This window comes from Eulemur rufifrons, chromosome 30 (assembly GCF_041146395.1).
Source record: "Eulemur rufifrons isolate Redbay chromosome 30, OSU_ERuf_1, whole genome shotgun sequence".
In the NCBI taxonomy this organism is placed as follows: domain Eukaryota; kingdom Metazoa; phylum Chordata; class Mammalia; order Primates; family Lemuridae; genus Eulemur; species Eulemur rufifrons.
Genome location: NC_091012.1, coordinates 93,396,716 through 93,424,078, shown reverse-complemented (window position 1 = coordinate 93,424,078; position 27,363 = coordinate 93,396,716). Strand labels below are relative to the sequence as shown.

Sequence of the window (27,363 nt, the reverse complement as noted above, 5' to 3'; positions counted from 1 at the left end):
ACTGCACTCTATCCAGGGTGACAGAGTAAGACTCTGTCTCAAAAAAAAACAAAAATGGTTAGGATAATAAATTTAATGTTATATGTTTTTTACCACAATTTTTTAAAAAGAATTAGTATGAAATGGAAATAGGATTATAAACGTGATGCACATTATTTACTTTGAAATTATAAAGTTCTATGTAAACATACAGCATTAGCTTGTCCTCATCTATCCCCCTAGTCCACTTATTACAATCTTTGAGATGATTTTCTTTCTTCTGTATCTTGGCACAGCCACATTCCTGCATTACAGCTGAGATCAGGCCTGTCTGTGTACACCTGGGGTTCCCTAGATGTTAACAGAACAGCTGGGAGGGTACCAAATCCCCATCCTGTTGGAAGCAGACGCTGTGACAGAATAAGTGATCTCTATCTTCATCAGGTCTAGGTGGTAGGTGAGTTTTCACAGAAAATGCAAACAACCTGAGATGAGTGAAAAGGAAAGAGAGTGTCCACATTCCCATTTTTTAACCTTCAATTTACTGTATGCAAATCTTTCATCCAAGAGATTTTTTTCTAAACCTTTGGGACATAATGGGCTAAGGGAAGTAACAAGATATTATGTAATAAGCAATAGTCCGACGATAACTAAATGCAATTGATAATCCTGAACTGTTTCCTGGACCAGAAAACAAAATAATTATAAAGGACATTATTGGGACAGTTAGTGAAATTTGAATATGGATTTTAGATGACAGTATATCAGTGTTAAATTTCCTGATTTTAATAATTGTACTGAGGTTATTTAACACATGTCCTTGTTCTTAGGAAATAAATGCTGAAGGATTTAAGGGAAAAAGTCATGACATATGCAACTTACTCTCAAATGGTTCAGAAGAAAATAACAATATGTAAATAATCAAAGACAAAATAAGGCAAATGGAACAAAATGTTATCAGGGAATCTGAATGAAGGATATACTAAAATTCTTTGTACTATTTTTATAACCTTAATGTAAGTTTGAAATTATTTCAAAATAAAATGTTTTTAGGCTGGGTGCAGTGGCTTATGTCTGTAATCCTAGCACTTTGGGAGGCCAAAGTGAGAGGATCGCTTGAGGCCAGGAGTTGACCACCCTGGGCAACATGGCACAATGTCAGTCTCTACAAAAAATACAAAAATTAGCCAGGCCTCATGCTGTGTGCCTATAGTCCCAGCTACTCGGGAGGCTGAGGCAGGAGGATCTCTTAAGAACAAGAGTTCAAGGCTGCAGTAAGCTATGATCACATTCCAGCCTGGGGAACAGAGTAAGACCCTGTCTCTTTAAAAAATATATATTTATGTTTTTAAAAATAGAAATGCAGAAATCAATAGACCTGGGTTCTAGCCCCCGTGTGTCCTTTGGGAAAGTTACTTGGCATCTTTTAGTTCAATTTATTCACCTAGTAAAATGGGGATAATGATGCCTATATGCTCTATCTTTTTTCCAGAATTGTTCCAAAATACAAAGCATAATGATGATGGCCACATGGAAGATCTGGGAAAAACAAAAGCTTTAGAGTCAAAAGACCTAGATTTAAATCCACTGCTCTACACCACTTCTATGAATATACTATTGGTCACTGATCCTACCTTAAGCCTTAGTATTTCCATCTGTAAAATGGGAGCAACAATACATACCTCAATGGATCATTATGGAGGTAAAATGAAACAATGCCAATGAAAGCCCTATACAATTTATAGCACTTGATAACATACCAGAAGAGATAAGAACCGTGTGTTCCTCTTCAAATGATGCCACAAATTTGACTTAGCAGTACCTTGTCGATGTCCTTTATTATAAATTAGGTAGAACAATATAAAACTATGTAACTGGGAAAAATATTAAAAATATTTTTGTAATATAAACATCAATAAAATATCAATACAATAATGTCCTACTTTTTCAGCATTATCAGATAATAAGCCATCAAAGAAAGTTAACTTTCAATTTAAATAAAGGTTATCCCTTCAAACACTGAGAACTCTTATAATTTAACCATTTTAATAGAAAGCTAACATTTAATTTCCCACCTTCTTACATGATTTTTTTTTTTTTTTTTGAGACAGAGTCTCACTCTGTTGCCCGGGCTAGAGTGCCATGGCGTCAGCCTAACTCACAGCAACCTCAGACTCCTGGGCTCAAGAGATCCTCCTGCCTCAGCCTCCCGAGTAGCTGGGACTACAGGCATGCACCACCATGCCCGGCTAATTTTTTCTATATATATTTTTAGTTGTCCAGCTAATTTCTTTCTATTTTTAGTAGAGATAGGGTCTCACTCTTGCTCAGGCTGGTCTCAAACTCCTGAGCTCAAACGATCCACCCACCTCGGCCTCCCAGAGTGCTAGGATTACAGGCGTGAGCCACCGCGCCCGGCCTCTTACATGATTTTTGTTTGACTCAATTTCATCACTGTAACACCATCAATCTTAGGCTGTCATATACTTGAGGAATGTTCAGATATGTGGGACTACTGAACCCCACATAAAATAGGCCCAAAGCACAATGGTTTATAGACCTTCTATCCTTTCAGGTATTTTCAGGCTCCTGCCCCACTTGAATTCAACTGTCACTTCTTTTTCATATCAAAGTTCTGTTTCTAGACTCTTCCCCACTTCACCTCTACACCCCTAGGTTCTGCTTCTAAAATTCTGAGGGGTAGAAACCATATCAGAATCTAAATGAAGAGCCAATAAACCCAGGACAACACCCTCTCCCATGGAATAGATGGCCCAGTGAAAACCACTTTAGCTATTTAGAGACCTTTTTTAGGGGGCCAGCCACTAGACTCCCAGTTTTATTCTAGATGTTGAGATTATTAGAAAACTGACCTTCAAATGTGTAGTGGTATTACTATTATGAGGCAATGATAGCAGTGACAAGATTCTAATCATTAAGCATGTTAAATTAGTTATTCTAATTAGCGACTGATCCACGGGCTTATAAATAAGAAGTTAAGCCAGGGAAGCAAAATTACTTGATACATCCCGTAGTCTTTTTCTTTTCTTTTCTTTTTTTTTTTTTTTGAGACAGAGTCTCGCTCTGTTGCCCAGGCTAGAGTGAGTGCCGTGGCGTCTGCCTAGCTCACAGCAACCTCAAACTCCTGGGCTTAAGCGATCCTCCTGTCTCAGCCTCCCGAATAGCTGGGACTACAGGCACACACCACCATGCCCGGCTAATTTTTTCTATATATATTTTTAGTTGGCCAGATAATTTGTTTCTATTTTTTAGTAGAGACGGGGGTCTCGCTCTTACTCAGGCTGGTCTCGAACTCCTGACCTCGAGTGATCCTCCCGCCTCGGCCTCCCAGAGTGCTAGGATTACAGGCATGAGCCACTGCGCCCGGCCTTCTTTTTTTTTTTTGAGACAGTTCTCTCTCTGTCAGCCAGGCTCGAGTGCAGTGGCCTCATCATAACGCACGGCAACCTTGAATTCCTAAGCTCAAGAGATCCTCCTGCCTCAGCCTCCCAGGTAGCTGGACTACAGGCACACACTACTACACCCAGCTAATTTTTTTCTACTTTTAGTAGATACGGGGTCTCACTCTCGCTCAGGCTAGTCTTGAACTCCTGAGCTCAAGGGATATTCCCGCCTCGGCCTCCAGAGTGCCAGGATTACAGGCGTGAGCCACCATGCCCTGCCCATCCTATAGTCTTTAAGTCTCAATTAATCAACATTTCCTTACAAGCATACAGCATTTAATAAGAAAGAACTTTCAATTCCATGATCTCACTTGATTCTCAGAATACTCTTGTCAGGTGAACAGGGCAGGTATTCTTGATCCCATTTCACATATAGGGAAACTGAGGTTCTACAAGATGAACTGTACTTAAGATTATATGGTTAGCAAAGATTTGGGACTAGAATCCTAGTTCTATGAATCCTAGGCCATTGCTCATTCTGCTGGGCCACACTGACTTTCGTGAACCCACTGGAGCATCTCCGTAAGTACAATGTCTCTGGAGAACATTTTATCAGCTACAATCCTAAAGACAAGGAGTTGTGGACTATTTCCAAAAAGTACAGGCCCAACAATATGGTAATCATCACTAGGCAGGGGATTATAAACTTTGCAGACCAAAATCGCTTTTATAGGTTCAGCAATGCCCCAGAATGCTGAGGACAATGTTCAGAATGTCATAAGACAGCTGGAAATGATCCAGAAAGATGACAAAAAACTGACCAAGCAATGGATGTGTTTTTAAATGAGGCACTAATAGAAAAATTACGAACCTTTTCTCTGAAAAGATTAGGAATGAAGGCTGAGGGTTGAAAATAGAAATCTTTAAAATCATACAAGGTAAGGATATGTGATTACACTTTATTTTAGCAAATCTAAAAACCAGAACTTGAGGGGGTATCCTCTTAAAATTTCAAAGAATTATTTTTAGGATAAACTAAACAATGTCATATTTTTATAAGGTACACTTAGGGAACTCCTTTATGTGGGTTAGAAGGTTTAGGAATGATTTAGAAAAATTAATATGAGATCAAGACATAGAGAAATTAAGATTTCTTTTTTTTTTTTTTTTTTTTTTGAGACAGAGTGTCGCTTTGTTGCCTGGGCTAGAGTGAGTGCCGTGGCGTCAGCCTAGCTCACAGCAACCTCAAACTCCTGGGCTTAAGCGATCCTCCTGCCTCAGCCTCCCGAGTAGCTGGGACTACAGGCATGCGCCACCATGCCCGGCTAATTTTTTTCTATATATATTTTAGTTGGCCAGATAATTTCTTTCTATTTTTAGTAGAGACGGGGTCTCGCTCTTACTCAGGCTGGTCTCGAACTCCTGACCTTGAGCGATCCACCCGCCTCGGCCTCCCAGAGTGCTAGGATTACAGGCGTGAGCCACCGCGCCCGGCCCAAGATTTCTTAAGTATCTAATCACTGTGTGAGGTAATATCATTCTTCCCATAAACCATCTCCTAATGCCACTGTCCAAAACAAAACTCCTGGCTGAATGAATGATGGTTCTGAATCAAAGTAGCATATCTAATGCTTTTATGAGTCAGTTCATGCAAATATTATGGACCCTGAAGAAAGCTTTAAAATTATTTATCACGTTCTTTAAAAAATTAAAAATACAATTACTATATGACACAGCAATTACACTTCTGGGTATACCTTACTCCATTTGTGCTGCTATAACAAAATACTACAGGCCGGGAAGTTTCTAAAGAATAAAAATTTCTTTCTCACAGTTCTGGAGGCTGGGAAATCCAAGATCAAGGTGCCAGAAGGTTAGGTGTCTGGTGAGGGTCCAGGCTCTGCTTTCACATGGCAGAAGGTGGAAGAGCAAAAAAAAAGGACGAACTCCCTTCATCAAGCCCTTTTATTTTTATTTATTTATTTATTTATTTTTTGGAGACAGAGTCTCACTCTGTTGCCCGGGCTAGAGTGACGTGGTGTCAGCCTAGCTCACAGCAACCTCAAACTCCTGGACTCAAGGGATCCTCCTGCCTCAGCCTCCTGAGTAGGTAGCTGGGACTACAGGCATGTGCCTCCATGCCCGGCTAATTTTTTTTTCTATATGTTTTTAGTTGTCCAGCTAATTTCTTTCTATTTTTTTGGTAGAGACAGAGTCTCTCTTGCTCAGGCTGGTCTCGAACTCCCGAGCTCAAACGATCTGCCCCGCCTCAGCCTCCCAGAGTGCTAGGATTACAGGCATGAGCCACTGCACCCGGCAGTCATCAAGCCCTTTTATAATGGCATTAATCCATTCATGGGGACAGAGCCCTTATGACCTAAACACCTCGCCATAGGCCACACCTCCCAATACTGTTGCACCGCAAATTGGGTTTCCAACACATCAATTTTGGGGGATACACTCAGACCACAGCAGGGCATATATCCAAAGAATTGAAACCAGGATCTCAAAGAGATGTTTGTACATCCATGTTCATAGCAGCATTGTTCACAACAGCCAAAAGGTGGAAGCAACCCAAGTGTCCATCAACAGGTGAATGGATAAATGAAATGTAGTATTTGTACATAACGGAATATTATTCAACCTTATAAAGGAAGTGTTGGGGCCAAGGGAAAACTTCCCCTCCATCCTCTGAAGATTTGCTGAAAACTCAACTGACAAAAGGCAGATTTAGGCTGGGCACAGTGCCTCACGCCTATAATCCTAGCACTTTGAGAGGCTGAAGTGGGAGAATCCCTTGAGGTCAGGAGTTCAAGACCAGCCTGAGCAACAAAATGAAACCCCCATCTCTACAAAAAAATAGAAATAATAGGCGTGGTGGAGCGTGCCTATAGTCCCAGCTACTCAAGAGGCTGAGGCAGGAGGATCATTTGAGCCCAGGAGTTTGAGGTTACAGTGAGCTATGATGAGGCCGCTGCACTCTAGTCTGGGCGACAGAGCAAAACCCTGTCTCAAAATGAAAAGCCAAAGAAGTATATTTGGGGTTGAAATATTTTGGTTTTGTTCAGATGAACCTTGAGAACATTATGCTAAGTAACATAAAGCAGTCACAAAAAGACAAATACTGTATATTTTCAGTTATATTAGGTACTTCAACTTATAGAGTAGTCAAATTCGTGAGACTGAAAGTAGAATGATGGTTGCTAGGGGATCAGGGCAGGGGGAAACAGGGAGTTGTTGTTTAATGGGTACAATTTTAACTTTGTTATATGACAGGAGTTCTGGAGATGGCTGGTGGAGATGGTTGCACAACAATATGAATGTACGTACTTCCACTGAACTATACACTTCAAAATATTTAAGGTGGTAATTTTTATGTTATATATATTTTACCATAATTAAAAATTATTTATCAGCCTTAAGTATACCCCCCTTTCCTGCCCCTATAAGGAAGGTTGAAAATGAAAAGGCTATTTTATAAACTGAGAAGAATTTGCTTAAAACAGCTCATAAAAAGAAAGATACTAGGCCTATCTCAGCCATGTGCTTGGCACCTGAGAAGGGAAGAAAGCAACTAAGTATGGCTTTTCGTGTGAGACTGTTCATTTTATTGTCCAATATTAATGTTTTAGAGCATTTCTTCATTTATACTATTTTCAGAAGCATTCTAAAAGTAGTCCAGATGTCAGATCAGAAATCAAAATTCCTGGGTCCCATTGCCACCTTGGCCAAGGCTCCCTACAATCACAAAGAGCTGCTACAGTGACTCAAAGCCAGGCAGGAAGCAAAGGGAGAAGAAAGACAAACAAGTCAAATAGTCTGCCATGAAATGTGAAATTATTCCTCTCCAACTTGTTTAGGCCCAGTGTGTAATAGACCCTGTTTATGTATTTCTTCTGGGGATTCTAATTACTTCTGTAACAACTGGGGCATAGTAAGAAGTCCAAAAAGAGGCCAGCTTTCTAGAGACAGAGGATGTTTGTATATTCTGTAAGAGGAGTTGTAAGCACATCTCCATTAATGTACACTGTGGCTTTGTCTATCAGAATAACCAGAATAACCAACATGAAGGTAATCAATGCCAAATCTCTGGGGAAGGTAGGCAGATTCAAAGATTTGGTACTGGAGAAAACAACATATCCTCTACGCTCACACCCACATATTACTATTACCATGTTTTTCTTCCAAGCCAACACCATCTGCCTATAAAATCCACACCATGACCCCCTATCCTTCCCCATAACCCCCTCCAGGATATTTTGTTCAACCTCGGCTATTATGAAACAGGCATAAAAGGGGTTCTCTCTATTTGTTGCAATTCTAATAACTAAGAAACCCTAGATAAAACATCACACTTTGAATTGCCATATGGTACTCTCATTGCATCTTTATCTACTCTCTTAATTTAGGCAGAAGCAGCTGGTAAGGGGGAAGGAAGTCTCTTTACAGTATACTGCACAATATTCACGGGACAAGAGGAAAGACAGCCTTGAAAGGGATAGATTTATGTTAAGAACCAGGGCAGCAGACCAGGTCCCATTATTGGGACCTTAGATTAATCCCTAGATGAGCCACTTAACTGTTCTGTGTCTCAATTTATCTCCCACAAAATAGGTTCTTATTATTCATGCAAATAAAATACTTAAAAGAATACTGAGGGCCAAGTACCATGTTAGGCACTTTGACCAGACCTAAAGATTATTCCCTTTCTCAGTGCCAGTAGAGACACAATGAAGATATAACAACCACACTCAAGGGCATTGCAAATAACAATGCTAATCTTTCTCAAATGGTTATTATAGAAAACTACCAGGCACACCAATACCTTCTTGGTGAGTGAGGCTGCTTTTATATGCTATCCCAAAAGGCTTTCTGACCAGTCCCTACTTTACTGTCAGTGGAGTATCTGCAGGGCAGTCTGACAAGAAGAAATATGTACTCACATTCATTTGCTCTTCTCTTTATAAAGTGTATTCTTGAATTCTCAAAGAATGACCTGCATCTAACCTCCAACTAAGTTATTAAATACTACAATTTGTTTATTTATGGTATCGGCATTGACATGTTTTTATTAAAAATGTACTTAAACAGTAGAGACTGATATTTATTAAGAGTACATTACGTTCAAATATGTTGTTTCATTTATATACTCAACGACCAAGGTTGGTATTACTGTCTCCATGTACAGTTGAGGAAATTGAGACTTTAAGAAGTCCATAGCTTGCCAAATGCCACCCAGATAGTCAACAGCAGGCAGGGAATTTGAACTCAGGTCTGTGTGCCTCCAAAGCCAACATTCATTCCCACAACTTAATGCCATTGTGCTAAGCCTTGCTATTACCATTACTTAGTGATGGGCTCAATTTCCTAGATACAGAATATGTTGAAACCTAAACTCAGTAACCAGTAACCTAACTTCAACCAAAACTATGTTTTTAACTACTTTAGTCCCAAGTGTCCTTTAGGTACATAAGAGTTTTTTTGTTTTTTTTTTTTTAAAAAAAAAGAAGAAAGAAAGAATTAAAGCCCCAGGGTCCAAAAGTTATCATTTCCCCTAACAAACTAGTTTCTAATGCTCCCAAAAAAACAGAAGTTAACAATGGAAGACATCTACAAGGCAACAACCTGACTCCATTCCTTCCCTAGCTCTCAACTGTCTTAGCTGATTTAGGTAGGTGGAAAGCAGAGGGCTTGACTCCTTGACCTCCCAGAACCTCTTCTAACACTGTAATTCTAATTCTCCTTGCCCTACTTACACAAGGGAACCTCTGATTATTCTCTAAAGCTAGGTTTTAGAGGCCAGATTGCTCCATTTTAGTAAAGGTACCATAAATAACATGAGATTGCATCTTATAACAGCCACAATTTTAAAATCCCTATTAAATCATACCAAAATAATCACACTGAAATAACAAGATCATACTAATCAATCAGAAGGAATAAATAAGAACCAAGAAAGCTAAGAGGTGCTCCTGTTTATAACATTTCTTTTCTTTAGACCTCAGTAAAATATGATCTGACCCACTGAAGAAAGCGTGACTGGGCAATATGCCCTGTGGTGTGTTCTATGGTTCCTGTTCTCTAGCCTTCACTACCTGGTATATTACATCATTGTTAACTATTAATATAAAGGGAACTGCTGTCTGGCTGGCCCCTTTAATGAAGCAGAAGTTCCCAGAGAAACTGTAAAAGAGAGAAAAGTGTCCCTGTTATCTTATGACAAATAACATATCAGAAACCCTGGGTTTCTCTGACAGCAGAGCTGTAGACTGCTTATATATTATCTGTACAATACACTTTAAGGCTAAATATACAGGTTCAAAGTTCGAAATCAACAAACACATGCAAACTATTCAAGGGCTTTGTAAAAGATCCCAACAACTACCTATAATGGGAAAGAGGAAAGGGGTTCTTGACCAAATACCCAAAGACATACAATCAAAAACAAACTGTTTCTGCACTGGAGAACCCATGCGATTCTGATTGGCCACTGGGAAAAGCAAAACCCCTGGATAATAGTTTCTTGGGATCAGAACTGAGATTGTCAGGCCCTGGGCTAGGCACTAAGGATACATTACTGCTGATGGACAGTTTGCCCATTCAAACAGGAAAACACCTAGCAGCACCATCTGGATTCCAAGCCTTCATTATGTATGAAGGAGTAGGCCATTTCTAAAACCACTTCCTTGAATATCTCTCCACATAAACCCAGGTGAAGCTGGACACAAACAAGAAGGTCCAAGAAACACTCAAGGAACACCCTGCCCTACCCAACAACAGCCAATTAATGTTGCACAGCCTATTTTAGTCTTTGAGGGCCATTCTGTCTCTGTTGCAACAACTCAACTCTGCCATTTTATTGCAAAAGCTGCCATAGCAATATATAAACAAATGAGTGTGGCTATGTGCCAATAAAATGTTATTTACAAAAACAGACACTATTTACAAAAACACGTGGTAGATAGGATTTGGCCACAAACCATAGCATACTGGCTCCTGCTTTCCTGAAAATAGAGCAAAGAGACCTCTTTGAGAAATCATGTTACATATTTCCTTTCTGTCTAGGACTCCTGGGAGGGCACAAAAAGCTAAGGTACAAAGCTAGAAAGTTTTCCTTAATCAGTTATTCTCAAAGGCAGAAGCTACAACATACTTGGAAGTAAAAAAATGCCTGTGGGTATCCATTCTACTTACCTTGTTACCATTAGAAAATAAAAATCTTTGCTGGTTCAATGGAGAGACTAGAGCTACCTTCTCTGGTGTGCCAATAGGATGACACATGTTTTTTATTAAACATCACATTATTAACTCCTGCCTGGTTCAGAAACTCAGACAGTATCCCATTAGAAACATCAAAGTCACAACTGGCCAGTAGCTTTCAGAACGGAAGCTGCTGGGGTGCCACTCTCACACTTTGGAGAAGCCAGTCCTCAACGGGGCTGCTAACTCCTTAAAGGTGAGACCACTACCAAAAAAGAGAATTCTCCCTGGAGAGAAGACCTGCCAACCAAGTGCCTCCTTGCCTCATGGCCAATTCAATGCTTCAATCAGCCAGATCTTGCTGGACTTGTTAAACCTGACAAAACAACAGCAATAGCTTTGGTAATAACGCCCGACATGGGCAAGCACAAAATTGCCTGCTGCAGTGGAAATCTCTACAATGGGCTCTGCTCAAAAAACAGGCCAATTATCCCCATATTGCCAAGAGAGCAGAAGCTGATTAAAGTTAAGAGGAGGCAAAAGAATTGGTCCTAAATATCACCAAAGCAAACCTGTATTTATGAGCCCCTTTTAGTGGGGGTTGCCTATGACGAGGCATAAGAGGGTCCAAAAAGCTTGAAATTACAATTTGATGGGTGGCAGGTGATTTATCGGAGCAGGGACAGTTGACTAGGAAGGCAATTGCATAAACAAGGCACAGTAAGGCAAGGCCTCTGATAGGCTTCCTCAAGGTCCCGGAGGGAGAAGGAGCTGGCAACAGGCAACAGGCCACCCTGGGGAGGATGCATGGTAACTACAATGGTCAGGGGTCAGACGGGAAAGCCCGGAGACACAAACTTCCCAAACCCACCATGCAAGGCATAACCACTGACACGCTTTCTACAATATATCATAATGTAGTGGAAAATTTGCCACCCTTAGGAGTCAGAAGATCTGGGTTTGGATCCCAACTTGCCACACATTAGCTGAGTAACTGTGAGAGTGACTTAACTTCTCTGAACTTCAATTCCTCATCTGTAAAACAGGGGAACCATTATCTGCCCTTGGTTACTTCACCTATATAAGAACACTAATAATGCCCTGCCTGATTACTCATAGGGTTGTGAAGATCAAATCAAGACCATAGGTGAAACTGTTGGTGGACTAAAAAACTACTGAGAAGGGTGTTATACGGTCAGTATTTTTATGAAGCATCCTTATGTATAGTTTCAATACAAACACACAACTCCATCTAAGGATGAAACTGGTTTCAAGCAAGATGTGTATCAGTCCTCAAACTCAACACTCACAGATAACTTGGACTAAATGATATCTGCGCCATCTATGAAACTTCTAGAACAGAAAAGCAGTATGATCCTTCTTCTTCTTTATTAACTAGTTTACAATTTTTAGGCTTGTTTCCACCCTAAATATGCAATGAAAAAAGTCCTAGGGTCATCTCTTTCCCCATCACCCATATGAAGCTGCCCTAATGTTTTAAACCACCTCCCTTGGCTTCAGGGAATTCTCCTTTATTTTTTTTTTCTTTACTTTTATTCAAGGAACAATGCTTGAGACTAAGAATCTCTGTCTTACTATGAAATGGAGTTAGACAGAGATAGTTACATATCAAAGGCTGTAAGCGGGGGAACGACAATAAAACACTTCAGTTATATTGTAATAGTACCCGCATGGGAATTCTCCTTTAAAGGCCTCTACCTTGGGCCACGCAGTGGCTCATGCCTGTGATCCTAGCACTCTGGGAGGCCAAGGCCAGAGGATCGCTTAAGGTCAGGAGTTCGAGACCAGCCTGAGCAAGAGCAAGACCCCATCCCTACTAAAAATAGAAAAAATCAGCCAGGCAACTAAAAATAGAAACAAAAAATTAGCCAGGCGTTGTGGCAAGCACCTGTAATCCCAACAACTCGGGAGGCTGAGGCAGGAGGATCACTTGAGCCCAGGATTTTGAGACTGCTGTGAGCTAGGCTGACACCACGGCACTCATTCTACCTGGGGCAGCAGAGTGTGTCTCAAAAAAAAAAAAAAGACCTCTACCTTGGTCTTGGTCTTGACTGTCTCCTCATCAGCAGCTTTCACAGAATAGCACACAGTTGGCTAATGATGCCAGAAACTCCTACCACAAGCTTAGTTGTCTCAGCCCTGTCTGTGCCCCACTTCTCTGTGGCCGTTCTCCAGCTTTCAGATCTTTTCTAAGGGCCGCCTTCTACGGATATGCGCACTGGCACCTGCTTCCATTTCTACAGAAGGCCCCCTATCTCTTCTTCATACCTCCACTACCTATTCTTCTTAACAGTACTTAATGTGCTCTTTCATCGTTGAAGGGAATAAAAGCAATGGAGAACAGTGGAAAAATAGTCAGAAAATCTAAGTCTTAGCCCTACTCCTGACTAGCTGTGCAATCTTAGGGAAGTACTTAAGTTCTCTATAGAAGAGCCTTAGTTTCCTCATCTATAAATCAGAGATAATAACACTTTCCTTCCCAGATTAAGCTATAGAATGTATGTTAAAGTGTGTTAAATACGATAAAGAGCTTGGCAAATGGTAGTTTATACCCATATCTACCTGTGTACATCCACATCCAGGAATTCAGTCACCCTTAGTGAAATCATATTCATACATCCCAGCCTTGTTGTTGCCCAGGACAAACATCATCATACCTAAAACCCAACCCAATTTGTATTAGAGTTGCTTTTTCCTCATTCATAAATATTAATAGATTCTCTAAATTCCACATATTTGGGGAAAAGGTGTATTATATAAGGTCTGCCTCTTTTTTTTTTTTTTTTTTTTTTTTTTTTGTTGAGACAGAGTCTCACTTTGTTGCCCAGGCTAGAGTGAGTGCCGTGGCGTCAGCTTAGCTCACAGCAACCTCAAACTCCTGGGCTTAAGCGATCCTACTGCCTCAGCCTCCCGAGTAGCTGGGACTACAGGCATGCGCCACTATGCCCGGCTAATTTTTTCTATATAGATTTTTAGGTGTCCATATAATGTCTTTCTATTTTTTTAGTAGAGACGGGGTCTCGCTCAGGCTGGTCTCGAACTCCTGACCTTGAGCAATCCACCCGCCTCGGCCTCCCAGAGTGCTAGGATTACAGGCGTGAGCCACCGCGCCCGGCCTAAGGTCTGCCTCTTGATCGTCTATTTTATCAAGCTTCTACTAGGCAAAGGCCCACCAGAAAAACTAACAGCAGTAATTTCAGACTCCCCGAACCTTCCCCTACTCCCGTTGCTCCACTCCTGCAGGTCTGTAAAATGCTTGGCTGCCTTCAGGCCCACACTGGAGGTACATTCTTGGCAAGAGGCACAGAAGAGAAAACAACTCTTTTCTTTCACAAGCTGAAAGTGATTCTCAAAAAAAAAAAAATCAAAGAGAGGTTCACATAGGGTAGAAACTGTTTTCATGAGGCACAGTGACATCGCACAGAGCCCAGAAGTGGGAGCAATTATTGAGTTCAGTACTGATTCTGCGTCCTTGGGCAATGAACATTCCCTCCTAGGCCTCAGTTTCCTAGTTTGAAGTATGAAGAAATTAAATGAAATGTTCTTTTAAGGGCCCTTTGAACTCTATGAGTCCATTTCCAGCAAGATACCGCTCATTAGTCAAAAAGAAACGGAAATGGTTAAACAGCATCTGCTCTTCACAAAGGAAAACCAAACAAAATGCCAAAAAGCCCCAGCTTTCCCTCCCCTTCCATTCTGCTTGCTTGGCCATACAATCCCTGGCCGAGCTGTTACCCAACTAGCACACTGGCACCCCTTGCTTTCCCATTTAGTACCATTACGAACGATCACCCCCATAATCCCTGAAATGCTAAGCATGGATTCTAGAAGGCAAACCTCTCCAAATCAACCAAACAGAGACAAATATCGATATTTCCCAGCTTAAGAGCAAGAGAAATTCAGTATGGTGATGACAGTGTTAGGGATTCTCTTTACAACTCTCCATGATTTTTCTTTCTAAACAAAATTTGTAAGGGGCAGCTATAAAACACCTCTATGGCCTGTTACCCATCCTCCTCCCCCAACCTAATGAATTCAGGATGGATGAATTCAGGATTAGTCTCCAGCTGTCAACTGCCACATGCATAATACATATTTTTCCAATCACAGGGAAAGGCTTTTCCATGACAGCCTGACTCTTGAAAAGGTTGGAAGCTAAAGTGTGACCCTTCTGCTTCCGGGAAGTCCTCAATGAAAACCTTTTGCAAAGTACCGCCTTGAAGTTCCTAATATGGTACTATAGTGCTGGACTTACTGCCTGCCACTTGTGAGAAATTCCATGCTGCCTTACGATAAAAATAATATGGGGGGAGGACTTTGTCACCCATTAGTAATACCACACGTGTCCCAATATACACTGCTCACTACGTGAAAAGCAGTTTTGTTTCCATAGAGGTTGACAGAGAAGAGGGGAGACTTCAGGAACTGCCCAACCAGCTGGTGTAGGCTCTTGGGGCAGGAAACAAGAAGGACAGGCGTCATACCAAGATGTATTGCCATTCTTCTATGACAAGAGAAAGAAAACACAACCAGGCCCTAATTAAATTGGGGCTAGATTGCTCAACAGGGAAACCACCTGATCCTAGCTGTGATGGGGAGAGGGAGAGGGAATGAAAGGAAACCTTCCATTAACTCAGAATTTTGCTGCCAACTAGGTCATTTCAAACAAAAGCACCCCAGCCCCAATAAAGAACATCAGGATAGTTTGAATGCAAGGTACCTGCTTCAGAATACAGTGCAGAAAGCACCTTGGAACGGGAAACCAGGAATTCTGATTCTGGTCCCAATTTGGACTCTAGCTCTAGGTCCCTGGAGGAGTAAATCTCTCTTGACTTCCTTTTCATGCATATAAACCCAATGGAGTAGATGTGAAGCTTTCTAAACAACCTTCCAGGTCTGATGTTCTATAAGGAAGAGCCAAAGTAAGATACAGGTATATAAAACAAATACCTTTGTTTCTCCGAGCACAATGTTTTTCTGAAACAGCTCTGAGATATAACTCACACACCACAGAATTCACTCATTAATGTGTACAATTAAGTGGGTTTTAGTATACTCACAGAGTTGTACAACCATCACTGGATTCTAATCCTAGAAAATTTTCATGAACCCAAAAAGAAACCCCTTACCTATTAGCAGTCACAACCCATTCTTATCCTCTAGCCCTAGGCAACCACTAACCTGATACTCTCTCTAAAAGGTCTGCCTATCTGAATGTATCATATAAAAGGAATTATGAGCAATATATAGTCTGATGACTGGCTTTTTTCACTTATCATAAGGTTTTCAAAGTTCATCCTCTTGTACGATATATCAGTACTTCATTACCTTTTATTGCCTAATACTATGCCATTGTATGTATATACCACATTTTATTTATCCATTTTTCAGTTGATGGACATTTAGATTGTTTCTATTTTTCAGCCACTATAAATAATTCTGCTATTACCTTCTGTGTATAAGTTTTTGTGTGAACATATATTTTCATTTCTCTTGGGTATATAGCAAGGAGTAGAATTGCTGGATCACGGGGTAACTCTATATGTAACTTTTTTTTTTCTTTTTGAGAGAGGCTCTCCCTCTGTCACCCCAGCTAGAGTGCAGTGGTGTCATCATAGCTCACTACAACCTCAAACTCCTGGGCTCAAGCGATCCTCCGGCCTCAGCCTCCCAAGTAGCTGGGACTACAGGCGTGTGCCTAGATAATTTTTAAAATTTTTTGTAGAGATAGAGTCTCACTCTTGCTCAGGCCAGTCTCAAACTCCTTATCTCAAGCAATCTTCCTGCCTTGGCCTCCTAAAGTGCCAGAATTACAGGCATGAGCCCACACCTGGACTTTTTTTTTTTTTTTTTTTTTTTTGAGACAGAGTCTTGCTCTGTTGCCTGGGCTAGAGTGCCGTGGCGTCATCACAGCTCACTGCAACCTCAAACGTCTGGGCTCATGAGATCTTCCTGCCTCAGCCACCCCAGTAGCTGGGAATACAGGTGTGCACCACCAAATCTAGCTAATTTTTGAAATTTTTTGTAGAGATGGGGTCTCTACAGTTTTTCTAGGGACACTATGTTGCCCAGGCTAGTCTCAAACTCCTGGCCTCAAGCAATCCTCCTGCCTCGGCCTCTCAAAGTGATGGGATTACAGGTGTGAGCTACTGTGCCCAGCCTGTTTAACCATTTAGAAGTACTGCTAAACTTCTTTCTAAACTGGCTGTACCATAGTACATTCCCACCAGCAATATACAATTTTTATCTCTTTATTTATATTGTCTGTTTGATGACTGTTCCTTTAAACTTTTAGACAAGGTTTCCTTTAGTTTTTGAATATTTATAATAGCTAATTTAAAATTTTTATCTAAATTCCAACATTTAGGCTCCATCAGGGACAGTTTCTATTAATTGTTTGTTTGTTTTTTTTTCTGAGTACGGACAATACTTTTCTGTTTCTTTATGTGTCTGATAATTCATTGTTGAAAATTAGACATTTTGGGAAATATAATGTAGTACTTCTAGAAATCAGATCCTGCCCCCTAGGTGTTGTTGCAGCTCTTTGGTTGTTTAGTATCTTTCTTGGACTAATCCTGTAATGTCTATTCTTGTGGTATGTAGCCACTGAAGTTTCTGCTTAGTTAGCTTAGTGGTCAACTAGTAATTGTTCAGGGATGTCCTTAAATGTCTAGAATTATTAAGTCTCCCACCTTTCACTGAGGGCCTCTGTGTGCATGTTGGGGCACGCCTTCTACACTCAGCCAGGCAGTTTACAACTCTGCCTCAGGTTCACCCACAAGTGAGAAACTGAGGCACTCTCAGGTCTTTTCTGGGCATGTGCACAGCCCTGGGCAAGTGTGTGTGTCCTTCTAGATCCCCAGGAATATGTCAGAGCTTTTCAAAGCCCCCTACGAACACCTCCTTCCCCAGTTCTTCGTTTTTTTGTTTTTGGCCAGGCTGCATCAAAGCCTCAGGCAGCTGTGATGTTAAACACCCTGGGGACAGGGCTTTTCCCACCGAGCTAGCTCTGTATCAGGTGAAGTAATGAGAAGCCCTGTGAATGGGGCTTTTCTAGGAAGCTGCAAGACAGGTTAAACAGTGACAAGGCTCTGGGTATGAGGAGCCACAGACCCAGTCTTCCCCTTCAGGTGCCGCAAGGCTGCTGATTTTCACAGCTGCCCTGGTTATGAAGCTGCTGGTTTTCAAGACTACCCCAAAGCTGGGGAGAAGGGAAGGGAAGGCAGGGTAAGTTAAAAATGCCACAACACTGCTGCTGCAGAGATTCAGCAGCTTTTCTTCAATAAACACTCCTCGGATTGTTGTAAGCCCTTGGTAAATTTCCAGAGTTCTGAGAAACTTGATTTTGACATTTTTTGCCAGTGTCCCTTTGCTTTTATGGAGGAGTGGATTTTCAGAGGTCTTCACTCCACATTCTCTCCAGGTACAATCTTAAAGAAATCTTGCCCCAGAGCGGCTAAGAATTTGCCTACAGTGGAACTCCAAGAAGGCAGAAGTTGAAAGAAGCACTGGGGAGATAAAGTCTTTTTAAAGGGTAGAAAAACTGTTGACAGTAGTCACTGCCTCTAGGGTAGAAAACTGGGAAACTGGGATGTAGAAGGAGGGAAAAGGTTTGCCCTTTTGGATCTTTTGAATTTTGTACCATGTTCATGTGTTATTTGTCCAAAACAATTTTTTTTTTTTTTTGAGACAGAGTCTCACTCTGTTGCCCAGGCTAGAGTGAGTGCCGTGGCGTCAGCCTAGCTCACAGCAACCTCAAACTCCTGAGCTCAAGCGATCCTCCTGTCTCAGCCTCCCGAGTAGCTGGGACTACAGGCATGCACCACCATGCCCGGCTAATTTTTTCTATATATATTTTTAGCTGTCCATATAATTTCTTTCTATTTTTAGTAGAGATGGGGTCTCGCTCTTGCTCAGGCTGGTCTCGAACTCCTGAGCTCAAACGATCCGCCCACCTCGGCCTCCCAGAGTGCTAGGATTACAGGCGTGAGCCACCGCGCCCGGCCTAAAACAATTTTTAATATACTTAGAAGAATAAAGCAGCAGGTGCTTTAGATTTTCCCTAAAGATCCCATGAGATATATTGCATCCTGTTTGCTCTAAGAATCTTGCTCATTACCAACTATCAAGATAGTAAAACAGGTCTCTTTGATTAGGAAGCCTTCCTCCTCAGTTTACCCTTCTTTCCAATAGACAGTCACATCCCATGGTTTAGCTCCTTTTTTCCCCACAAATCTCTACTTTGTAAAATGTGATAGAATATATATCACACCCTGAACTTCCTCTTCAAGGGTCTTCTCACGATTGTAATGAATTAAGTAGGTAATTAGATATTTAATGTATGTTCCAAGAGGGCAGAGCCTATATAGCAGCCTTATTCACCACTGTATCTCCAATTTCCAGGACAGTGCCTGACAGATAGTAGGGACCTAAAGTGAATTGCTTTTATATAGCTCAAGGTTTAGCACTTGATGCAAGCCTGGCAAAGCAGCAGAAGGGCCCCTCACCTCACTAGAAAATAAAATCAGCTCAAGATTTCCGGAGTATTCCTCTGGAAAAGTGTATATCTTTCCAGATCCTCATAGGCTTTTAGGAAATTTCTGTAGTAACTGATTAGAGAAACAGATGCCAGATTAAACAAAAGGCCTTGGCTGTGTTTTTTTTTTTTTAAAAAAAAAAAAAAAGCTATAAAAATGAAGCTGAAAAGTAAATTTCCTTCATCACTCTTAAGTCTGAATAGAAAACTTTTCTTGATGGGCAAGTCAAGGTAAAATCTTCCCTACCCCACCCAGCACCACCCCCCACACCTAAATAAAAATAGTTTCTTAGAAATGGACACACTGAAAGGTTGGCTTGGTTCACTTTTCCACCCTAGTTCCCAGAGCACCCCCAGTCCAGCTATTTTGGAATCTGGTCTTCTGAGGACCTCCAATGAACGTGGCAATATATTACCTCCATCAATTCCATTTGACACTGCTTCACATCTACTAACAGCAGTACCAAATGACATACCCATTACATTGATCTCAGTTATTCTGGAGAAGGTCTAAAATAACTCCCTGTGCTCAAAGGCACTGATTAAATATCACTGGGATAATGACAGGATACCTGCTGAGTGAGAAGGTATATTATATCATCAACTCCTTCCTGCACACCACAGCACTACACCCACCCCAAAGGGATTAAAAGCTTTGGTCTCTCTCATTATAGAGCCATTCAGGATGGAACTGAAGGTTAACACCTCCAAAGAAGCATTCAGTGAGAGGATAATCAGATAGGCCAGCAAGATTCAAGTCATCTATTCACGTTGAACATATCACTTGGATTTTTCCTTTACCTACCCTTCTAGAGCAAAGATGAATTAGCTCTGAAGTTTATGACACAATCAACTCAGGTTGTTTAACTATTTGAGTAAGATGGTGGCAACCAGAAAACAGAGAATAACAAAACCAGAAGGAATCCTAAAGATTACTGACCGAACCTCTAATTTTTTTTTTTGTTTTTAGAGACAGGGTCTCACTCTGTCACCCAGGCTGGAGCACAGTAGTGCAATCATAGCTCAGTCATAGCTCACTGTACCCTCAAACTCCTGGGATCAAGCAATACTCCTGCCTCAGTCTCCTGAGTAGCTGGGACTACAGGTGCACACCACCATGCCAGGCTAATTTTTAAATTCTTTTGTAGAGATGGGGTCTCACTATGTTGCCCAGGCTGGTCTCAAACTCTTGGGCTCAATCGATGATTCTGCTTAAGCCTCCCAAAGTGCTGGGATTACATGTGTGAGCCACCATGTCCGGCCCCAAACCTCTAATTTTATAAATGGGAAACTGAGGCTCACAAAACTAAGGACTTACTCAAGGTCATACACCTAACTAGTGGCAGAGTTGGAACCAAGCCATTCTTCCAAGAAAACAATCACTCACCAGATAGGTGCCACAGTTGCCAAAATGTGAGCTGAAAAGGCAACTCAAAAATTGACCTTAAGGCCGGGCGCGGTGGCTCACACCTGTAATCCTAGCACTCTAGGAAGCCAAGGTGGGTGGATCGCTCGAGGTCAGGAGTTCGAGACCAGCCTGAGCAAGAGCGAGACCCCGTCTCTACTAAAAATAGAAAGAAATTATGTGGACAGCTAAAAATATATATATAGAAAAAATTAGCTGGGCATGGTGGCGCATGCCTGTAGTCCCAGCTACTCGGGAGGCTGAGGCAGGAGGATCGCTTGAGCCCAGGAGTTTGAGGTTGCTGTGAGCTAGGCTGACGCCATGGCATTCTACTCAGGGCAACAGAGTGAGACTCTGTCTCAAAAAAAAAAAAAATTGACCTTAATGTAAACATCTAAAACTCTTGTCTTTAAAAGTATGGAATGTAAAAAAGTGACTTTTTTAAAAAAAATTTAAGACTAGGTTATTAAAGCTATAGAATTACATTATTTCCACTTTATCAACTTTAGGTACATTTTTAGTTCAGAATGCATCTTTTAGATTCTTTTAAAACATAAGTTTTATTAGTCCAAGACAGCTTACATATGTGTGGTTATGCATGTATATGTGTGGGTTTAGCAATATAATTTTTTTCTGACATCTGTTTTACATATACAGACATACATATAAAGCATGGAATCCTTGGTTTTGAAAGGCTATTTGAAAATTGTATTTGAATTGTTAATTTAATTAAACACTATCATATGCCCTAAAATAATATGAAAATTTATGTAATCATAAAATAAGATACTGTCATTCCTTTCTCACATTGCTAAACTACAATATGCAATGCAAAAAATAATAAGTCACGGAATGTTAGAGCTCAAAGTGAGTTTATAGACCCCCTACTCGCGTCCCATTTTGTAAAACCGCAGACCCTGGGGTCCCAGTGAAATGACTTACAAAAGTCACAGATCCCATTAGTAACAGAACCAGTACCATGCCCAGGTATCCTGATACCATATCCAGGATATTTCCCCATTATACTATCATTCTCCCACTGCTATATTTTACCCCAGTAACTCTAGCTCTATTAACCCACTTCCCGCAGCTTCATCCTTTTCTGTTTTCTCCTTGGTCTTGGATAGCATTTCAGACTAGGATCCCTGAATCCAGAGCAGGCATAATCAATAAGATACCAAAGTAAAACCAGTTGATTAAAAAAAATGTGTGGCCAGGCGTGGTGGCTCACGCCTGTAATCCTAGCACTGTGGGAGGCCAAGGCAGGTGGATCGCTCGAGGTCAGGAGTTTGAGACCAGCCTGAGCAAGAGCAAGACCCCCGTCTCTACTAAAAATAGAAAGAAATTAGCTGGACAACTAAAAATATATATAGAAAAAATTTTTTTTAAATGTGAAATATGGCATTATGTTCCACCAATAGCAACATTCACTGCCTTACCAATAAAAATCCATTTAGGTCTTCTAGATTAACTAGCTACACCAGAGGTCTCCGCAAACTTTAGCTGGTGAGACAAATTCAGCCTGCCACCTAATTTTGTATACCCCTCTCCCCCAGCCAAGCTGAGAATGGTTTTTATATTTTTAAATGGTTGAAAAAAATTCAAAGGAAGAATAATACTTCATGACATGAAAATTATGTGAAGTTCACATTCAATGTCAATAAATAATAGAGTTTTATTGGAACACAGCTACTCTCACTTATGTATTCTTTTTTTTTTTTTTTTTTGAGACAGAGTCTCACTCTGTTGCCCAGGCTAGAGTGAGTGCTGTGGCGTCAGCCTAGCTCACAGCAACCTCAAACTCCTGAGATCAAGGGATCCTCCTGTCTCAGCCTCCTGAGTAGCTGGGACTACAGGCATGTGCCACCATGCCTGGCTAATTTTTTCTATATATATTTTTAGCTGTCTATATAATTTCTTTCTATTTTTAGTAGAGATGGGGTCTCGCTCTTGCTCAGGCTGGTCTCGAACTCCTGAGCTCAAACGATCCACCCACCTCGGCCTCCCAGAGTGCTAGGATTACAGGCGTGAGCCACTGCGCCCGGCCTCACTTATGTATTCTTTATGGCCGCTTTCTTACAACAATGGCAGAGTAGTTGCCACAAAGACTGCATGGCCGTCAAAGCCTAAATTATTCACTATATGGCCCTTTACAGAAAAGGTTTGCCAATCCCTGAGCTATAGCACAGAAAATTTAAAGCTGCCCATTAAGTGCTGAAAAGTCACAGATATTTATGTGGGATTGCTAACACCTTACACATCACTCTCAGATGAATCTCCCTAAAATACAGCTCAAACCATGCCCCCTCCTACAAAAACCTTCTCTTAGTACTTCCTGCCCACAGAGGGAAGTCTGAAATCCTTAACAGTCAGGCCTCAACCTTCCATTCCAACCTCATTTCCCAAACCTCCCTTTCTATAGCCTATATCCCAAATGAGTTGATTTATTTGCTGTCCTTTTTCATTCTCTGTATCATTCCTACAAGGTGAAATGCCCTGTCCTGAATACAGCGTCATGCAGTAAAATAAGCAGGGCCTTTAGAGTCAAGTCTATATTCTAATTCAGCCTCTTGCCCTATTAGTTGAGAAAGGTACTTAACTCCTCTGAACTTCAGTTTCCTCATTATATAGAACGGGAAGAATAATCCTTATCTCATAAAACTGTTTCAAGATATAATGCCTGGCACATAGGAACAGCTAAGCAAGTGAAAAGTGTTATTAATTCTGCCCAACTCCGAGGCTACTTCTTCCTTTGCTTTTCCCTAGTCCTTCGACTGAGAAATGAGTTCTCCCTCTACTGTCACATACCATCATGTCCACCTGTCCCACTCTTATGGCTCTCATCCGTAACTACTACCTTATATGACAGTGATTTCTACCCATATCTTGTCTTCCCCTACCCATGTCTACCCAGGAACCTCTTGAGGACAGTATCCATCTGTGACTCATTCTGTATGCCTGACAGCTCTGAGAACAATGGCTTGAACATATTATGTGCACAAGTATGTATTGAATGAATGGTATGTGTTCGCTGAACTATATATAACACTTATTGGGTGTCTCACGTTGCCTTGGGATATAAGCAGAGGCCATATCACTTGTTCTGAATAATGCCTATCCTCAGTTCTTAGCAAATATTAAAACAACATCAGGGACTAAAACTGCCAACATAAAAACAAAACAAAGAACAAACAGAAAAGCAGGCAATATAGTCATCTTTCACAGCGATAGTGTTTTTATTTTCCATTGGTTTATATTATAATCATCTTGCACTCCAACAATTATAAATAGATCACATTTAAGGGGAGGAGGGGAAATCAACCACTTCCCCAAGTTAGACATGTTGAATATCATTCATAACATCAATTACCTCTGAGCACACAGCTAAGTAAATCTAAATATTCAAACAGGACCTACATTTAATGAATTAATCATCACATGCAGTTGCGACTAAAGCCTTATCTAGAGCTTTGTACAAAATCAGACACAAGCAGCCTTATCTAGAGTTTTGTACAAAATCAGACACAAGCAGTATAAAATGTAGAAATCAAGTTCCACCTGGGTTAACAACTTTAAGAAAAACTGCAGCTGATTTTTGCAGCACAGTACGTCAAGTCGCATTGGTTCCTAGAAACACTAGCTACTTGATTTGACCGTCAATTTAATTAGTTAAATAAAAAGGTGTCAATCATTCTTCCTGCCTTTTAATGCCAGACTCCAAATACCAAAATAGATCCACGCACGTGAATACAAAATGCATTGCTGACACATGCCAATGTAGGGAGTGACATTTTCCAACAAGATCACAGCCAAAAAGAAAAGTCTCTGCTTTCAACTACTTCTGCTTATGCATTTCCCTTCAGAAACCTACTGAAAATTACACATTCACCAACAGATATATTAGTAACCTGAAGATATATTATCAAGAACTTACATTGTTTAGTCATTTCCATTTACAAAGCACTTTCATAATCCATTAATTCCTTTGAGCCTCACAACAACCCTGGGAGGTGGGTATAATTACCCCCATTTTACAGATAAAGTAAGTAATTTGTGTCAGATCCCTACATAGTGAAGCCAAGACCCTAAGCCCGGTCTTCTAACTCCAATTCCAGTACTCCTTTTTCTTTCTTCCCCCATACAAAGCAAGAGCATACCTTTGTTTTGCTTCCACCCCACCTACTCTCAGAAAGTGGCCCAGCTGGCAGTGTGAGGAAGCAGAGTGGGAGTATAAACATTACTGTGGTCAAAACAGTGGGAAACACCCAGCCTTTGCCTCTAGCTAGTCAGGTTTTTAGAATCCATGCAACAGAAAGGAAAGAAATGGAGCATGGGTTAACTGCTGGGTTTTGTTTCCTACCTGTCCCATTTTTGGCTTTCTATGTATACTAAGACACAGAAAACCACAAATATCAAGGAGCTCCTGGCTCAGAATATCTCTTGGATCTTTTGCCCATATGCAAAGGTGTCAGCCTGCTGACTCTTCCCACTTTTAGACTTAGAAAAAAAGGAAAGAATAAAAACCACTACCTGCCCCTTGCTTACAATTTTGCCCTTCCCCCAAATGTTTTATTGAACTTATTTTTTCATACAAATCTTAATCTCTCTGATATGCCTTAGCTGGTCATTTTTTAGCAGATACACTCTCAGCTCACCATCCACTTCACAAAGCCATTTCCTTCCTAGGGCTTATGATGAGCTTGGTTTGACTGTGGATACTGCACCAAGCAAGTTTATTGTAATAAGTAAACAAAACCAAAAAAAAGCGCAAACATTCTCCCTTTTCCTTTCCGTGAACCCTCACCTTTCTATTTTTGTGGCACAACCTACATATCCTTAACCTCTCAATGAACTCTATTAAGTGGAAACACAATCCAAAGCCTGGCCTATAAGTCTCTAAAGACCAGTATTTCAAAGATGGGTAGCACCCCATCTTTAAGGTGCTACCAGGAGTTTACTCTTGGTCAGGCCACAATAGGACAAACCATCAAAAGATCAAACTCAACCAAGTGACCTGCAGGCACTTGGTCAGTTTACATATTCTGATCAAAAGTGGACAGATAGCACGTGCAGAGAAAGGAGACTCCAAGGGACAAATCAGAAAAGCTGCATAGGAAACACAGGCTCATAGCAGTTACCACCACGCTTCCCCTTCTAAACCTTTCTCCCTGCTCTTGGTTGGCTGCATCTGCCTAAGAAAGTTCCCACACTGGTCCTACACACAATATTTTGGAGGTAAATCCACTGGAAACAAAGTTATAAGCACATAGGACATATTTGCCAGTGACTTTGACCTTATTTTTCACAATCATCTTTCAGCCAAGAGAAAAAAATTAATTGTCACTCCACCCAATCATTACCCTCCATTATTCTGGGTATATACTTTGGCACAAAGGACACTTGCCTGCACTCTTGTTGAAGATGTTTATTATTCTTTCTTTTACTTCAAACCAACCAGCAGAAATAAAATCTCAACACACAGTAGGGGAGGCCGGGAGCGTCCCACAGCTGAGTCAGCTGTGACCACTGAAAAAGCCAAGCTAGGTGAAGTTTCTTCAGTCCCTTGGCCCCCAACCTTAGCCCTATATTTTACTCCCTGGGGGCTAGGCTCCTTGTGCCAGGGAGTAGGCAGATCTTTGTTCCACACTCAAGCAGAATTCAGTGGCATGTGAAGCCATCCATTGACTGACCTTGACCTAAACCATACCTCAGTATGTTAAAGAAAAAATTGCTGGGGCAAAGGTGCTTTCCTTAGAAAATAACTTGTCATGGGGAATTTTTTATTGCCCCCACACTTATCTGTAGCAACCAGAGGCCAAGACAAAATCATTATTCAAGCTGCTGTCCTTAATTCCCAATTATTTAGGAGGGGCTGGGGCAGCTCCTTGGTTAGCTTTGATGTCACCTTGCCCCAGACAAGGGTGCTGAATATGTCTGACAGCATAAGCAGATTGTCCCCTCCGAACAACGATCTGTCAAGTAAGGGTAATTATAGAGCAAGAGGGTCCCTGGCTAAGCTACAGATCATATAAAGCCAAGGCCACTAAAGAAAAAGGCCCAGGGCGGGTGCAGTGGCTCACGCCTGTAATCCTAGCACTCTGGGAGGCCGAGGCGGGCGATCGTTTGAGCTCAGGAGTTCGAGACCAGCCTGAGCAAGAGCGAAACCCCCATCTCAGTTTTTAAAAAATAAAAAAAATAAAAAAGGTCCAGAGTTCTAGTTTTATCCACCATTTTCCACTTCTACTGTCCTCACTCTCATTCGCCTCAGAGACCTAGGCTGGGAGTCACCCTGCAACCTCCCTTCCCCCTGCGGCGTGGAAAAGGTTACAGACCAGAGCCACTAGCTCAGGGAAACAGCTCATCTAAGCCTTCCACTTACTTCTCATAGCGCTGATAAGCGCGTTGCCATCTTTGATCACGTCTTTGATGAATTTATTGGTCCTCTCCAGCTCCTGCTCATAACACTTGAGCCTCTCGCGGAAGTCCGGACTGTCCAGGTAGCAGTCGCTGAACTCCAGCGGGGGATGCCCCATGGTTCTGATGGCGTAGGGGAAAGAGAGGAAAGACACAAAGACCGAGAGCATCAGTGGCACAGTAGAAGTAAACCGGATCGACTGAGCGTAGGACCCGCTTAGCTTCCCTCCCTTTGGAGGACAGGTACCTGTTCCAATGAGACTCCTGGGGAGCACCGGCAAGTCTGCACGGAGAACAGGCGGCCGGGCGGTTGCTTCAGGGCACCGGGTGAGTTAAGTATTGCAGTCGGATCCCGGCGGGGTGCTGCCTAGTAAGCAGCATGCCCCCTAAGCATCGCCCCCCAC

General features: G+C 41.5%; 1 protein-coding gene across 1 annotated transcript in view; it reads right to left on the bottom strand.

The window, feature by feature from the left end:
• OPHN1 (oligophrenin 1) overlaps window positions 1-27,078 on the bottom strand; it is a 310,055-nt gene extending 282,977 nt beyond the window's left edge. Inside the window, exon 1 of the mRNA XM_069463584.1 lies at window positions 26,925-27,078. Within this exon, the coding sequence (XP_069319685.1) occupies window positions 26,925-27,078 (154 nt within the window). The remainder of the gene's footprint in view (window positions 1-26,924) is intronic.
• Between the last annotated feature and the right edge of the window lie 285 nt (window positions 27,079-27,363).